We start from the raw sequence: 18,247 nt of genomic DNA, 5'->3' as shown, positions 1-18,247 counted from the left end.
CTTCTACTGACAGTAGAAACTGCTCTGCCAGGCTTAGTAGCAAAGCTGCATTGGAAGGCCAGAATTGGACTTGGCTGTCAGAGGCTATTTGAGATGCATGCCATTGGGAGCAATTAATAGGCAGTGGGAGCTTGTCCCACCATCTCCTCTGGCTGTGACAACCTTAAGTAACCTGGAACCATTAGAAGATAAATAAAAAACTTGAGCATAAATACAGATGGTTTGTATGTTTATTTTCACAAAATGGCAGGGGGATGCAAGAACAATGCACACATTGTATTTTGGGAAGTGTGTAACAATTTAGGAAGAATTTGCACAGAGATTTAAAGATAATTTTTTAAAGTACTTGGTTCTACATTATTGAAGGATTATTCCGTTGCTATTGGATCTGAGTTTGGAATGAGACACACCTTTGAGGTGAACATAAAAGTTCTAACAGCTTTATTCAAATAAACCTTCAAACATCTTCACCAAAAGGTATCTGGCTCTTCAGTCTGTCTATTGTTTATGAGAGCCTGCTGTGAACAAATTAGTTGTTATGTTTGTTTACAAAATGTACTCTGGAAAGAACTCAAATTCAAAGCATGTTGGTACATCTAGATCAGAAGATGTAAAATAAATGCAAGTCTCTTCCCAATTATGAATGTTTCTGCTTTTCTTTTATAATCTATCATAAATTCTAATGAAAATATCATTCTCATACAAATTTAAACTTGTTTATCCAACATTAAAATGCATTAAGTAACATTTCAAAAACATCATAGCACTGCGCCAAAAAGATAAAAAATATATTTATATATATATTAGGACACAGTATTTATATATAAATAATCACCAAAGTCAGGTCTCTCAGCAGCAGACTAGGGGGTAAAATGGACTATATGTATCATATTATCAGTGTAGTAATTTTTTTACATTTACAGGAACAATTTAAATATTTCTATGGACTAACAAAACATTGATAACAATTTTTAATTATATTAGATGGCTTTGAGCAAAATCATATACATGCAACAACTTGGTAGTACCACAAAGTAATTGTTATTGTATTCACTCAGGACCAACAGGGTCTCCACAGACTACGGGGCGAAGGTCTGCTTCTTAGCTGTAATGCTCTATGATTCTATGACTCCAATTACATCCGAATTAGGCCATCCATGCATTTTAAAGTAATTGGGCAATCTCCTATCCACAGGAAGGAACTAAACGAGGGCAAAGAGTTATAGTGTTCGCACAGTTACAGGGTAGAGAAGGGACAAATGTTCTGCCCCTTTAATAGGTAACTTTCTTGTTGTATAGTAGTGTATGACCTCAGGAACACTATTAAATGGAAGGCTGTTCTGTCCCAAGATGTATTTGTCTTTGGTTCTGGTAAGCTTCATGTGCATGAAACCCTGGCTGCTCCTGTAAACAAGCAGAATTACAATTACCAAATGGTCACAATCTGGGGAAACACACAAGCAAACTTTTTTCTGAACTGGCTGTCCAGCAAAATGGCCCCATTTACCAAATCATACCATCACTACAAGCTTTCTAATTCAAATTGTCTCAGTCCAAAATTAAATTTCAGTGACAGAGCAGTAATGAATGATTTACTAACTTTATCAGCATGAACAATATGACCTTCAGATAATTACTATGTACGTTATATGTAAAATAATCAACATCTTACTATGCATCGCAATGCATGCCTACTTCGAGAAAGTTATAATAAGCAAGCAACAATTTTCAGCCTGAACTTCCACTAATTCATGTTTGTAATCCACAGAATAATCACTTAGAACACCCACAGGTTCAATAGTATCCCAGTTCTTGACTTCAATCAGCTCTGTGCCTGACCTGATTATACACAACTTATGAAGTGAAGTTCACTTGAAAATAAAAGCATTGGACTGAGAAAAAACTGTTTTCTCTCAAAGTTATTTGTGTCGACAATAATAACATTTGCTCAAAGATTTTGAGGGGATACATCCCACATTTTTTCCCATAGGAGCCAGTTTTAATTTCTTCTTTAAAGGAAATTAGACCAAGGGATTACCAGCTTTGTGTTGCCTGTAAGGTGTGTTCTAAATGGTTTGCAATAATACAGTGAAAAACTGGCAGAGCCAAGTCTTCTTTCCAATTCAATCAATAAAGAAGAACCCTTTTCTCTCAACACCAAGCCCCAATGCTGTTCCCCAAACTTGTCCAAGCCAGTATCTGTTGCCGATGAACCAATTTCTGAGCAGCAGGACTGAAAACTTGAAGTTGCTTCAAATGTTGGACTACACTTTCTGCTTTCTTAGTAGCAGAGCAGAGTTGGGTCTGAGTGGCAATAGAGTGTTATATCATCTCTATGAGATTTGGATACAGGCAAGGCTGTAAGAAAAACAGCAAAAAAAATAGGGCGTCAATCGGTGGTGTGGGGAGTGTTAGGTGCCTGTGGTGTAGTATGCAAAATTAGAGACAGGGTTCCCTTCCGAATCTCAGTGGAGAACAGAGAGGAGGTTTGGCTCCTAAATGTACGAGATCCCTACAGAACCTGCAATTTGAATGAATGAATGAATGAATTAATTTATTTTGGTCAGTGCAAACATAACAAGCATCATTTACAACAATGATTTTATAATGATGATTTCATAGTATAAAATTACAACAAAAAACATAGATATTCTTTAAAACAGACCGAAAGGGTGTAGGCTGAAGCTACAGCTTATTACGCCTACCCCTCTTACTTATACAACAACATATCTGGCGTCAATCATCACATCAGAAAGAAAAAAATCTTATAATCTTTTAACACAAAACCCAATTCCAAATATGCACGATTCCACTCTTGATTTTGGCTCACGGTGCTAAATTGTCACATCATGTAAATACAGAAAAAGTCTTTTTCAAACATCACTTTGTGCCAGCATTTTGGAAAAATGCTGTAAACATTCAATTGTTCTCACATTTCTCTGCTCAACACGCTGAACTTGGAAAATTCCCACTTGTAATATTTATCCAGTTCCCTTTTGAAGGTTGAATACCTGGATTTGGCAAACTAACGACAAAAAGATCTGTCAGTGTTATGCACCATGACCCTGTCTTAGCACAATAACTCAAAGATCTCTGTTCATGCAGAAAGAAACATGGAAGATGCAAATTCATTCTGATGATCATGACTACAATACAGGTTGTGCCCCAGAACTGCACAGCATGGGACGGGTAACCTGGATTAAATGATCCAGGCTTGTGTTTCACACTTAAGAACTGTGCTTCAGTTCAAAGAAAAACATAATTTATTTGCCCCTTAATTTGTATGAATGCGAATGAATACCTTAATGACAGGTAAGAGTTGGGTCATCAAATGATGTTATAGAAGTTATCAGTTTATAAATTACTATGTTTACAAATATTAAATCTTTAATTGTTTTGTTAATTGATAATTCAACATTTAAAGAAGTTTAAATTATGTTAAAACTGCTTTAAAAGTCTTTTGAAATATTTTACATTTTCAATCTTTGTTGTTTAAGATGTTTAAAGTTTATATTTAAAAAAAGACTTTATTTTGCTTAAGTTCTGGAAGGTTTCCAAATTTCTCAGGATCTTTCTAGGATATAGCAGCTGCTTTGTGCAATATATTCATTCAATTCAATTCAATATCATAAAATGCAATTAGAAAAACAACAGAAACTCCTTTTGCAGACATTTAGCTAATCTCTTTCAAAGCAAAGAGTAGGCAATGTGTGCCACACAAATATTATGGACTTGCCAAGGTTTACCATTTACAGATTGCTCCCTTAATAGTGAGTGGAGGCAATTAGAATTTTGGCATCTTCTATTAGAAGGGATTCCACTTGATTAATATCAAGTAGGTTTGTGGCCACAGTCAGAAGCGACTTGTGGTCAACTCCAAATTATTAGAGGAAGAAGCTGCAAATTTTAACTTACATATTGTAAGCAATATCTTGTATCCTTAATAAATTTAATGGAATTGTTATGAAATTAGAGATCAATTTTGTAATCTTAAGGTCAGCAAATATATATGGAAACCAAAAAAGTATTGGTCAACCAATGAAATTAGAACCAGAACCATACAAAACGTTCTTCTTTGAAGAAGCAGAACATCTTCTTAGTTCTTGAATGAAACACCACATCCTGAGAGCAGACGCGGCAGAGGCAGAGGAATTGAGAGAAGTTTTTACAAGTAACAGGTTGGGAAGAGGTCTAGTCCAGGTAGTTGTAAGAATTAGTGGGTTTAGACAGAGAGATTGAGAAAGCTTGGATTGCCAGCATCTGCAGATCTTGTTTGTGACTGGACTACTACATTGCAAAGGCTTTCCAGGCATGCCTACCCTGAAGAAGCTTAAATATTCCCTTCAACGGGAGTTCAGTGAAATCCTCTCTCACTGCTCACCCTCTGTGATCTTTGCTGCCGTCTGACTCTTCGATCATGTGCTCACCCAGACCTACTATCACAACCATGTCACCTATCACTTACTCTGACTCATCTTTTTTCTCCAGTCCTGCTGAAGAGTCTCGACCTGAAACGTCAACTGTACTCTTTTCCATAGATGCTGCCTTGCCTGCTGAGTTCCTCCAGCATTTTGTGTTTTGCTTGGATTTCCAGCATCTGCAGAGTTTCTCTTGTTTGTGATTGGAATACCATCTGTTAGTCTGCAACTTAAAGGTTTGGTTTATGTTGCACGTAGCACTTTTCTATCCCATGTAGACAAATTCTACTAATATCTGACATCAGCAATAAAGTAACTTCACAATTTGAAAACTAGCCGATAAATTTAATAATTGCACAGGATCATTTTCACTATTAACTGATTTGTGCAAAATGACAGAACCCCATTTATGTATCATAATTCTGTCTATACTCCCAAATGGAAGCTCAATCAGCTAGAACAGCAGGGCAGAGGATCAGCTCCATGTGTTTTCAGCTTTATAAGATGCATCTAATGCGGCTTATGCCAAAATATGTTGGACAGCTTCATTCTATGGAATGACTCCAAAAGATTTAGAAGTACCCAAACCTATCAATCAAGCATACAGTCAAGATTAAGACTGCTAAGTTGTTATGACGAATCTCAAAAAATAAAGAAATATTTATATCTTTGTATTTTTAAAACCACAAGCAAATTGTTACATTTACAAAATAAATAAAATGATAATATTTGTTTAGAATGTTACCTGATGTTTTATTGCCAAAATTCATGTTTTTCCCCCAATGCTCTGAAACAAGCAACTCAGAACTAAAGGAAAGATGAAAAATTCTGCAATTTTGAAAGCTGGAATGGTGTAGATAGTGGAGACTCATTATGTTAAACAGAGAAGGAACTACCTGGGGCATGAAGCACTGCACCAGTTATATTCCCATTCAAGAGAGTCCACGCACTCGCAAATCAGTGGTGAGAACATTTTGCGGCAATAACCCAGGACAAATTTAAATGTCATCTGGAAAAATGTGAATCAATGAAAATGACTTTCTGAAAGGCAAAAACATGCTTGGTTTGATTGATTAATTTCCTCCAGAGTAATATTGTTGAAGGTAGTGCAGTCTAAATTTTCAGAAGTAAATTTTTAAAGTATCAATTAATAAACTGGATAAGTAAAGTGCAGCCCTGTTGAATAAAAGGGGAATTAAAAGGGCCTGTCTCAGTGTTGGTTAAAATATTCTTAGAAGAGATAAAGACAAGAGTAGCAGTGTTGCTTTTGACAAGGGTATATAGACATCTAAGTCAAGTGCTTTTGTTGGTGAATAAAAAGTAAGTCTAAATGTAGATCATCACTTAAGACAAAGGAGTAGAATAAAACAGGATTATCTTTTTCAGCAGAGAAAATTAAAAAATAGGTTTAATGCATTGGAATTTAGGATACAAGTTAAACAATACATCTGAAACAGACATCAATAAATTGTCAGAGAAGGAAATTGTTCAAGAAGCACAGAGTAGTTCTGTCATGTTGAACGTCTATCTTGCTAAAACAGAATAATCGGTCAGCTGTCATTCACCAAATGCAGAAAAGATGTGTTTCGCAGTCAAAAGAAAGTCAAGGAGAGTTTGTTTTCTTTAATTTCAATGGAGACTGATAACAGCATAAGTGGCATGCAAAAGTTTGGGCACCCCGGTCAAAATTTCTGTTACTGTAAATAGTTAAGTGAGTAGAAGATGAACTGATCTCCAAAAGTCACAAAGTTAAAGATGAAACATTCTATTCAACATTTTAAGCAAGATTAGTATATTATTTTTGTTTTGTACAATTTTAGAGTGAAAAAAAGGAAAGGAGCAACATGCAAAAGTTTGGGCACCCCATGTGATATGAGCACTCAGATAACTTTTACCAAGGTCTCAGACTTTAATTAGCTTGTTAGGGCTATGGCTTGTTCGCAGTCATCGTTAGTAAAGGCCAGGTGATGCAAATTTCAAAGCTTTATAAATACCCTGACTCCTCAAACCTTGTCCCAACTATCAGCAGCCATGGGCTCCTCTAAGCAGCTGCCTAGCACTCTGAAAATTAAAATAAATGATGCCCACAAAGCAGGAGAAGGTTGTAAGAAGATAGCAAAGTGTTTTCAGGTAACCATTTCCTCAGTTCATAATGTAATTAAGAAATGGCAGTTAACAGGAACGGTTGAGGTCAAGTTGAGATCTGGAACACCAAGAAAACTTTCCGAGAGAACTGCTCGTAGGATTGCTAGAAGGGCAAATCAAAATCTCCGTTTGACTGCAAAAGACCTTCAGGAAGATTTAGCAGATTCTGGAGTGGTGGTGCACTGTTCGAACTGTGCAGCGACACCTGCACAAATGTGACCTTCATGGAAGAGTCATCAGAAGAAAACCTTTCCTGTGTTCTCCCCACAAAATTCAGCATCAGCAGTTTGCAAAGGAACATCTAAACACGCCTGATGCATTTTAGAAACAAGTTCTGTGGACTGATGAAGTTAAAATAGAACCTTTTGGCTGCAATGAGCAAAAGTATGTTTAGAGAAAAAAAAGGTGCAGAATTTCATGAGAAGAACATCTCTCCAACTGTTAAGCATGAGGGTGGATCGATCATGCTTTGGGCTTGTGTTGCAGCCAGAGGCACGGGGAACATTTCACTGGTAGAGGAAAGAATGAATTCAATTAAACACCAGTAAATTCTGGCAGTAAACATCACAGAATCTGTACAAAAAAAAAGCTGAAGATGAAAACAGGATGGTTTCTACAACAGGATAATGATCCTAAACACACCTCAAAGTCCACAATGGACTACCTCAAGAGGCGCAAGCTGATGGTTTTGCCATGGCCCTCACAGTCCCCCGACCTAAATATCATCGCAAATCTGTGGATAGACCTCAAAAGAGCAGTGCATGCAAGATGGCCCAAGAATCTCACAGAACTAGAAGCCTTTTGCAAGGAAGAATGGGCGAAAATCCCCCAAACAAGAATTGAAAGACTCTTAGCTGGCTACAGAAAGCATTTACAAGCTGTGATACTTGCCAAAGGGGGTGTTACTAAGTACTGACCATGCCGGGTGCCCAAACTTTTGCTTCAGGCCCTTTTCCTTCTTTGTTATTTTGAAACAGTAAAAGATGGAAATAGAAAAGTAATCTTGCTTAAAATATTAAAGAAATGTGTCATCTTTAACTTTATGCCTTTTGGAAATCAGGTCATCTTTTAGTCACTTAGCTATTCACAGTAACAGAAATTTTGACCAGGGGCGCCCAAACTTTTGCATGCCACTGTATGTATTAGCTGTTGTTTGAAAAATCCTATCTATGCAAGAAGTTAGTTTTTGTAAGTCTTGGAGAAAAAACTACTACTTTCTCAGTCTCAGAAAAAACACCTAACTTAGTGGTCCTTTAGTCGTTAAGGTCAGCATAATTTAAGCACAAGGAACAGTAGGAAAAAATGTGAATAAAACAAACCTCTGGGGGAAATAAAGGATTTTGACAGGCACTATTCTGCCTTTGGTTGAAAATTTTACACCGTTGTCAACTTGTCATGAATTAGATTGTCAGTAAATGTCACTCTTTGGCTTTCTCCCTGTAAAAGTAAACCCCGCCTGCATTAGAAGGTATAGATGAATAATTTCAAATCTAAGAAGGAAAGGTAAATCATGTATGATTTCATATAGGCTTTCATTTGGAATCTGGTAAAAAAAAATCTCTCCCAGAAAAATCCAGAACAATTCACAGAGTGTACAGATTTAATGACAGAGAAAGTTTGCAAGGATATAGGAAAAAGGCAGGAATAGGATTATAAAAGAAATGTCTGTAAGATTTAATTAAACACTGTCAAACCAGTAATTGAATAACTAAAATATATTACACAATCTTAACTGATACAAAGAATAGAAAATTTCACAATAATGCTGAATTTTGGAAATAAACTGTAATCATGAAATGCTAAATAAATACTATCAAGAATATCAATGAACAACGATGTTAATGAAAACTAGCCTCTGAACTGCAAAATATGTTCAAGGTCAGGTTTGTTATGAGGTTGAATATTAGTCACATTGAAACTGGACAGTGGTCACAAACCATCCAAAGTAACAGATGAAGAGCCTGAAGCAATAGCTTACAGCAGTACGAGATGAGTGCGTTATTAATTTCTAGTCAGAGCAAAGGTGATGCCATCATCTGTTAATAATCCATCAGCAATGCTTATAAGGCCAATGGTACTCCATACAATAATATTATATTTACAAACAAAATGGGTACAGATCAAAATTTTAAAGTCAGGCCAACCCATTCTTACTGACTAGCTTGGGTTCGAGCCAATCGTGGGGCAAGTCCCAACAACTATTACTACTGAAGTATACAGCAGTAGAACTAGACTCCACAAGATTACGGAAACAAACGCAGAAAGTGGCAGAAATACTCGGCAGATCATTTGGCATCTGTAAACTATAGTGGGAAATCTGGATGATTTATCTCTCAAGATAATCAGGCCAGTGTATAATTAAGAATTCTGTCCTTTGAAAATGCTCTTTGCTACAGCTAGATTACTATTCATAGCATGATTTTTTGACTAATCTTCCAAGACGATTCTGGGGATTTAGAATGCGGTCATAGATGTCAATAAAAATAATTACACACTTGAAGTGATTTATTTGGCCCAGAAATATAAACATCCGCCTAAGAATTAGATATGGTAATACAGCTTTCTTTGGGCATTGTGGGTCCACAGCTGGTTGGAGTTTCAATTGTACTGTACATGCATGCTACAAATATGCATATTTGGCAGATGTTACTGTCAATCTACATGCAACACTGATATACTGTTTGCCAAACAGGGCCATAATGCAGTGACAAAGATTGTGTGGAAATCAAGCTTACATATCTGGATGACTCTGTCCAGTAATATAATTAAAAAGATAACCTCAATTACTTGCAGATTTATGAGGTTCAGGATGATAGGCTGAACTGAAATTGAGTTTATTTTGAAAGAGACACCGTAAGTGTTTTGAAGTTCTGTTTGAAATTTGAAGTGAAAGCTGAGATAATGGGTGGCATGTTCACCAAAATCAGAAGCTTTATTTATGGTGTCTCTGGGTTGCCTGTGTAACTATGAACAGGAGAGAGCGCTGCTAAAGAAAAGTTGAAAGAGGGAGGTGAGAGAGTCTATGGGTAGGAGTAGCATTCTAATGATTTCTGTGAGCAATACTCCTATGTGCATTTCATTGAGGAAAACTGTGCTAGGAAAGCAACATTATCAAAGGGGATGGTAACAGATACCTCCAGCCTCAGTAATGATTCAACCACCTACCTGAGGCATGATAACCTCTCTGCTTCTGAACTTCCAAGTCTCCCAATTATTTCATGCAGTGGTAGCCAAAATATGTCATGCTTAACCATCCAAAGAACTTCATGGTGGCTCTCAGCAGAAGCAGAGATTTTCTCCTCTCCTTTGGCAGAGAATTGAATTGAACTGACATGACTTTATTTCTTACATCCTTCACATACATGAGGAATAAAAATCTTTAGGTTACATCTCTGTCTAAATGTGCAATTTATAGTAATTTGTAATACATAGTATGTTCAACAGGACAGTCAATAGACCATAGGAATACAACTGTATCAGTGTGAATTAATCACTCTGATGGCCTGGTGGAAGAAGCTGTCCTGGAGCCTGTTGGTCCTGGCTTTAAAGCTGCAGTATCGTTTCCCAGGTGGTAGCAGCTGGAACAGTTTGTGGTTGGGGTGGCTCAGGTCCCCAATGATCCTTCATGCCCTTTTTACAAACCTGTCTCTGTAAATGGCCTGAATAATATGGGAAGTTCACACCTACAGATGCGCTGGGCTGTCCGTACCACTCTCTACAGAGTCCAGAGATTATTAGCTGAATTAATTAGAACAGACCTAGATATTATGAGTTTCAGAGTTAACCAGGAGGAATATAAGATTAATTTATTTGCTGACGATGTTTTGCTCTATTTAACAAACCCATTGTATTCACTGTGTAAATTATCTTCTAGATTGGAAGAATATGGGAAAATATCAGGCTACAAAATAAATTGGGATAAAAGTGAAATTCTACCCCTCACTAAAGGAGATTATAGTCAATGTCAATTAATAACTCAATTTAGATGGCGGATAAATGGTATAAAATATTTAGGTACAAGAGTTGATAATGATATAAATAATTTATATAAGTTAAATTATTTACCATTATTGAAAAAAATTCAAGAAGATCTTGATAAATGGATGATGTTACCAATAACATTAGTAGGCAGAGTAAATGCTGTAAAAATGAATGTATTCCCTAGATTACAATATTTATTCCAAACACCACCAATACAATTACCGCAGAAGTTTTTTCAAGAGTTAAATAAATGTGTGAGGAAGTTCCTTTGGAAAGGTAAGACGTCAAGAATATCGTTGGAAAAATTGACATGGAAATTTGACCTAGGAGGGTTACAACTTCCAAACTTTAAAAATTATTATAAAGCAAATCAATTTAGATTTATTGCATCTTTTTTTGATGAAGATAAACCGGCATGGATTAGAATAGAACTAGATAAAATAGGAGAAAATATACCAGAAGATTTTATATATAAGTGGGAATCTAAATGGATACAGGAAAAGAAAGAATATCCTATATTAAAACTTCTGATTGATTTATGGAATAAGATAAATGTTGATGATGAGATAAAGAAATCTTTATTAGCAAAGAGGCCTTTAATTCAAAATAAACTTATTCCTTTTACAATGGTTAACCAACTTTTATACAACTGGTTTCAAAAAGGGATTAGATATATAGGCGATTATTTTGAAGGAGGTATATTAATGTCATTTGATCAATTAAAGAATAAATATAAAATATCAAACAACACTCTTTTTTGTTATTTCCAATTAAGGGCTTATTTAAGAGATAAATTGGGTCAAACAATGTTATTGCCAAAACCTAATGAAATAGAAATTTTAATTCAAAAAGGAAAAATTTAAAAAAATATTTCTTACATGTATAATTTGATTCAAAAGCAGGCAATTATACGAGGAATTCATAAGTCAAGACAAAAATGGGAAACTGATTTGAATATTAAAATTGAAGAAACAAATTGGTCAAGACTATGTCTTGACAGTATGACAAATACAACAAATGTCCGGCTAAGACTAGTGCAATATAATTTTTTACATCAATTATATATTACACCACAAAAAATAAATAAATTAAACCCAAATTTATCTGATCAATGCTTCCGATGTAATCAAGAAATTGGTATTTTTTTTACACTCTACTTGGTCTTGTTTTAAAATTCAACCTTTTTGGACAAATTTAAGAGTTTTACTGGAACAAATTATTGGAATACAACTTCCACATAATCCAACATTATTTTTACTAGGCGATATTGAAGGGATAAAATCAAAATCCAAATCGAATAAATATCAGAAAGAATTCATAAAAATTGCATTGGCAGTAGCCAAAAAGGCTATTGCAGTTACTTGGAAATTGGATTCATACTTAAGCATAGATCGTTGAAAGAATGAAATTTTTAGCTGCATTCCACTTGAAAAAATTACTTATAATTTGAGATAAATATAAAATATTTCTGAAAATTTGGCACCCTTATTTACAAAAGATAGGATTAAATATATAGGTGCTCCGAAGATAAAATTATTGGTTATCTGGGGAAAGAAATAAATATACATATTAAAGCTAGTATGAACTCCATGGAGCATGTGGGGGATCTTCCGATATCCAGGGATTCTTTCTTTCTTTCTTTTTTCTTCTCTTGTTTTCCTATAGGGATATGTTAGGGGGGAGGGGTTAAGGGGAGGGGGGAAGGGTTGTTTTTTTTCAATAACATTTTTTTTTATTAAAAAAAGTCCTGAGAGTGAGAGAAGTACAGTTCTCATACCAGGCAGTGATGCAGCCAGTCAGGATACTCTGAATTGGGCCCCTGTAGAAAGTCCTTAGGATTTGGGGAATCATGCCACACTTCTCTAACCGTCTGAGGTGAAAGAGGCACTGTCATGCTTTGTCCACCACACAGTTGGCATGAACAGACCACGTGAGATCCTCGGTGATGTGGATGCAAAGGAACTTAAAGCTGCCCACCCTCTCAATCGCAGATCCATTGATGTCATTAGGGGTTGGCCTGTCTCCATTCCTCCTTTGTCCACAACCAGCTCCTTTGCTTTTGCGACATTTGAGAGAGAGGTTGTTGTCGTGACACCACTGAGAGACTTCCTCTCTGTAGGCTGCCTCATTATTATTTGAGATTAGGTCAATCAATGTAGTATTGTCAGCAAGTTTAATTAGCAGATTGGAGCTGTGGATGACGACGCAGTCATGGGTATACACAGAGTAAAGTAGGGGGCTTAGGACACAGCCCTGAGGGCCACTGTGTTGAGGGACAGAGGTGAGGGAGCCCACTTTTACTACTTGCCGGCAATCTGACAGGAAGTCCAGGATCCAGCTGCACAAGATAGTGTGAAGGCTGAGGTCTCTGAGCTTCTTGTCAAGCCTGGAGGGAATTATAGTGTTGAATGCTGAACTGTAGTCCAAGAACAGCATTCTCACATAAGCATCCTTATTCTCCAGATGTGTAGAGCTGAGGCTATTGCGTCATCTGTCAATTGGTTGTATTGGTAGGAGAATTGTAGAGGGTCCAGTGTGGGTGGTAGCATGCTGCAGATGTAGTCATTGACCAGCCTCTCTAAACATTTGCTTATTATTGAGGTGAATGCAACAGGACGCCAGTCAATCAGACATGTTACCTTAGTCTTTTCAGGTACAGGGACAATGGTGGATGTTTTGGAGCAGGAGGGCACTTTACGCTGGGAGAGGGAGAGGTTAAAAATGTCTGTAAACACGCCTGCCAGTTGTGCCATGCACATCCCGAGTACCCGCCCTGGGATGCCGTCCGATCCTGTACACTCGTCGGAAACACCCGCGAACTTCAGCCTCAGAGGTGACCAGGTGCAAGTCACTTCGGCGGCTCTCCTCAGAGGCTCAGTGTTCACTACATCGAACCTAGTGCAAAATAGATTTAGCTCATCTGGGTGAGAGGCAATGATGTTGGCAGCACCACTGCGCTTAGCGTTGAGGTCTGTGATGGTGTGCAGACCTTGCCATAAGCTGCGTGTGTTGTTGGTGGAGAGTTGTATCTGAGATTGTAGCTGCATTTCTTGAATTCCTGGTGGTTACTGGTGGCGAAAGCTCTGTCTCACTTGGTAAGTGTTGCTTGCACGGAACTGTTGATCCAGGGTTTCTGGTTTGGGTGGATCCTGACTGATCTTTGGGGGACAACATCCTCAATGCACTTCCGGATGAAGCTTGTGACCCCATCCGTGAACTCAGAGACATCCTCATCACAAAAGACATTCCAGTTGACGTCATGAAATCAGTCCTGTAGCATGGAGACCGATTGGTTGGCTCTATTAAAGTCTCCGGCGATGATGAAGGTAGCCTCTGGGTGTACTCACGAGTAATAAAATACACCCACTAGAAATTAAAGACTTTATGTAGAAAGCTTGATTAAATTCCCAACAGACTGGACTATCACTGACAGTATATAAAGGTCAATGCAATGCTTGCACTTTTTGTGCATTTCCAAGCACCAGGATTGTTTCTGCTACATTTCAAACAACATGTAAAAACAACAGCTGTCTTTTGTTGTATGTAACAGCAGCTTCACTATAAACCAAAACAGCAAAATGACTGTTAAAGGCAGAGCTCAGTCAGTTAAAATTAATCCCAATATTTCTTCCACCTTGACCTTCAACACTAATGCTCACTAGAGTTGTTTGCTCAGTCCCTTAATCTGTTCCTTGTATATCTAAGACTATATGGCCATAGAGTGACAAGTCATTTTTTTAATATGCTGGAGACACCATTGTTATACACCAGTTCAACAACAAGGAGATAGAATAGAGGAAAGAGCTCACAAACCTGTTCTGGGACCCCTACTCTTTGTGATTTTTATAAATGACCTGGATGAGGAAGTGGAGGGATGGGTTAATAAACTTGCTGATGACACAAAGGTTGGGGGTGTTGTGGATAGCATGGAGGGCTGTCAGAGGTTACAGCGGGACATTTGTAGGATGCAAAACTGGGCTGAGAAGTGGCAGATGGAGTTCAACCCAGATAAGTGTGAGGTGGTTCATTTTGGTAGGTCAAATATGATGGCATAATATAGCATTAATGGTAAGACTCTTGGCAGTGTGGAGGATCAGAGGGATCTTGGGGTCCAAGTCCACAGGACACTCAAAACTGCTACACAAGTTGACTCTGTGGGATGGAGTTTAAGAGCCGAGAGGTAATGTTGCAGCTATAGAGGACCCTGTTCAGACACCACTTGGAGTACTGTGCTCAATTCTGGTCACCTCACTACAGGAAGGACGTGGAAACCATAGAAAGGGTGCAGAGGAGATTTACAAGGATGTTGCCTGGATTGGGGAGCATGCCTTATGAGAATAGGTTGAGTGAACTCAGCCTTTTCTCATTGGAGCGATGGAGGATGAGTGGTGACCTGATAGAGGTGTACAAGATAATGAGAGGCACGGATTGTGTGGATAGTCAGAGGCTTTTCCCCAGGGCTGAAATGGCTAGCACAAGAGGGCACAGTTTTAAGATGCTTGGAAGTAGGTACAGAGGAGATGTCAGGGGTAAGTGTTTTTTTTTACACAGAGAATGGTGAGTGCGTGGAATGAGCTGCCGGCGGCGATGGTGGAGGCAGAAACGATAGGGTCTTTTAAGAGACTCCTGGATAGGAACATGGAGCTTAGAAAAGTAGAGGGCTATGGGTAAAGCCTAGGTAATTTCTAAGGTAGGGACATGTTCGGCACAGCTTTGTCAGTCGAAGGGCCTGTATTGTGCTGTATGTTTTCGATGTTTCTATGTAACCTTGTGTCAATGTTTAAGAGCAACAAAATAGCCTTTGATATCAGCAAGACAATAGAGCTTATTGTTAACCTAAGGGGATGAACACAACACTGTCCTCGGCACAGTTTCTGTAGAGACGCTCAACAGCTTCAAGTTCCTACACATCCAACATCACCAGCATATCCCCTTTTCCAGTGGTGCTGCCACAATCTTGTCTCTTCATTCTACCATGCTCAGTTATTTCATTACTGACAGTTAAAATTTTCTTTTGCATGATTTCAGACTGAACTCTTAATCTTTGCACCATTGTTGTACTTTGCATGTTGCAGTTGTTTTGCTCTTGTCACCATATTAATTGGTGCATTTATTATTACCATGTAAATTGTATACTTCGGAAGCTTCATGCAAGCAAGGAATTTCATTGCACTCTGGTGTATACGAAAATAAGCTAAACAAAATCTGAATCAGTCTTGTGCATACAAGACTTGTGTCCATCTTCTTTACCTGTACTCAATAATGTACTGCTTTTTAAGTGACTGCAGCAAGCTGACTCAAAGTTGCGCTTCTGTTCCCTATATTGGGTGAATCCAGGCCCAGAGGGCACAGCCTCAGGGTGGTGAACCTGTGCAATTCACTGCCACAGACTGCTGTGGAGACCAAGTCATTAGGTAAAGTGGAGGTTGATAGGTTCTTGATTAGTAAGGGTGTCAAAGGTTGCAGAGAGAAGGCAGGAGAATAGTGTTGCGAGGGATAATACATCAGCCATGATGGAATGGTGTTGTAGACTCGATGGGCCAAATGACCCAAGTCTGTCGTATGACCTTCTATAGTGGAGGATGATTTAGGTGCCTTAAAGTAGACCTCAAGCAGCTCTTTCCGTCTTGGGTTTATCTTCAGACCAATATTAATGAGCGGCAGAAATCCATCCCAATCTCGCAGAATACTAGGTGTGAATGGTGGGAAATGAATGTGGTCGAACTGGGAAAGTAGCTGAAAGGTTCTCCACAGAACCATTGCTATATTCCAGGCAGTTTACCCAGCAATTTTAATTATGTTGTTAGGTTGCCTCCATTCTGCAAATTCACCACTCTCTGGCTAACGAAATTCTTCAATTCCATTCTAAATGGACAACCCTCTATTCTGAGGCTGTCCCCTCTGGTCCTAGACTTCCCCACCAGAGGAAATATCTCTCCATACCCACTCTATCAAAACCTCTCAACGTTTGATAGGTGTCAATGAGATTCCCCCCCCCCCCCCCCCCCAATTCTTCTGAATTCCAGTGAATACAGGCCCAAAGCCTTTTGATTTCAGAATCATGTTCGTGAAACTTCTGGTAGGCCCTCTGTGAGCCACATGGAGAGGACACTGATGGGCTCACAGAGTGCATCACTGGTTACATCAACTTCTGTGTGGACTGCAATGTTCCGGCAAGATCTGTCCTTTGTTATTCAAATAACTAGCCATGGGTAACAAAGGACATTAAGGACATCCTGAAAGCTAAAAAGAGGGCATTTAGAGATGGAAATAGGGAGGAGCTGAGGACAATACAGAGGGACCTGAAAGCCAAGATCAGGGAGGCTAAAGACAGGTATAGGAGGAAGCTTGAGTGGAAACTCCAGCAGAACAACATGAGAGAGGTCTGGAGTGGGATGAGGACCATCACTGGGTTCCAGCAAACTAGCAACAGAGGAGCTGAAGGCAGTGTGGACAGGGCCAACGAACTTAACCTGTTCTTCAACAGATTTGACACTGCCCATCCCCCACATGATTCATCTGTTGTCGGCCCCCAACCAACACATACTCCACTCTCCCCTCCTCACAGCCCCCCAACCCTGCTCTCATGACTACACCCCTCCCCCACATGAAACCATCACGGTGGGCTTCAAAGCTGAGAAGACAGCTGAAACGTCTCCACCCAAGCAAGGCTGCAGGCCCGGATGGTGTCAGCCCCAGGGTGCTCAAAGCCTGTGCCCCCCAGCTATGTGGAGTACTTCACCATGTCTTCAACCTGAGCCTGAGTCTCCCGAGGGTTCCTGTGCTGTGGAAGACGTCCTGCCTCATTCCTGTTCCGAAGATGCCATGCCCCAGTGGCTCCAATGACTACAGACCAATGGCACTGACCTCCCACATCATGAAGACCCTGGGCAGTCTTGTTCTAGAGCAGCTCCGGCCTATGGTTAGGCCACACTTAGACCCCTTCCAGTTCGCCTACCAGCCCCGACTAGGAGTTGAGGATGCCATCGTCTACCTGTTGAACCGTGTCTACGCCCACCTGGACAAGCTGGTGAGCACTGTGAGGGTCATGTTTTTTGACTTCTCCAGTGCGTTCAATACCATCCGCCCTGCTCTGCTGGGCGAGAAGCTGACAGTGATGCAGGTGGATGCTTCTCTGGTGTCATGGATTATTGATTACCTGACTGGCAGACCACAGTACGTGCGCTTGCAACACTGTGTGTCAGACAGACTGGTCAGCAGCACTGGGGATCCACAGGGGACTGTCCTGTTTCCCTTTCTCTTCACCATCTACACATCAGACTTCAACTACTGCACAGAGTCTTGCCATCTTCAGAAGTTTTCTGGTGACTCTGCCATAGTTGGATGCATCAGCAAGGGAGATGAGGCTGAGTACAGGGCTACGGTGGGAAACTTTGTCACATGGTGTGAGCAGAATCATCTGCAGCTTAATGTGAAAAAGACTAAGGAGCTGGTGGTGGACCTGAGGAGGGCTAAGGCACCAGTGACCCCTGTTTCCATCCAATGGGTCAGTGTGGACATGGTGGAGTATTACAAATACCTGGGGACACGAATTGACAATAAACTGGACTGGTCAAAGAACACTGAGGCTGTCTACAAGAAGGGTCAGAGCCGTCTCTACTTCCTGAGGAGACTGAGGTCCTTTAACATCTGCTGGATGATGCTGAGGATGTTCTACGAGTCTGTGGTGGCCAGTGCTATCA

General features: G+C 39.3%; 1 protein-coding gene across 1 annotated transcript in view; it reads right to left on the bottom strand.

Moving 5' to 3' along the window:
* Window positions 1-212: 212 nt before the first annotated feature.
* LOC140729066 (SH2 domain-containing adapter protein F-like) overlaps window positions 213-18,247 on the bottom strand; it is a 116,422-nt gene continuing 98,387 nt past the window's right edge. The window contains exon 6 of the mRNA XM_073048363.1: window positions 213-1,404. Within this exon, the coding sequence (XP_072904464.1) occupies window positions 1,221-1,404 (184 nt within the window). The 3' untranslated portion in view covers window positions 213-1,220. The remainder of the gene's footprint in view (window positions 1,405-18,247) is intronic.

Source organism: Hemitrygon akajei, chromosome 6 (genome assembly GCF_048418815.1).
Source record: "Hemitrygon akajei chromosome 6, sHemAka1.3, whole genome shotgun sequence".
Lineage (NCBI taxonomy): Eukaryota > Metazoa > Chordata > Chondrichthyes > Myliobatiformes > Dasyatidae > Hemitrygon > Hemitrygon akajei.
The sequence above is the reverse complement of the archived record's forward strand: the minus strand, read 5'-3'. Positions and strand labels throughout refer to the sequence as shown.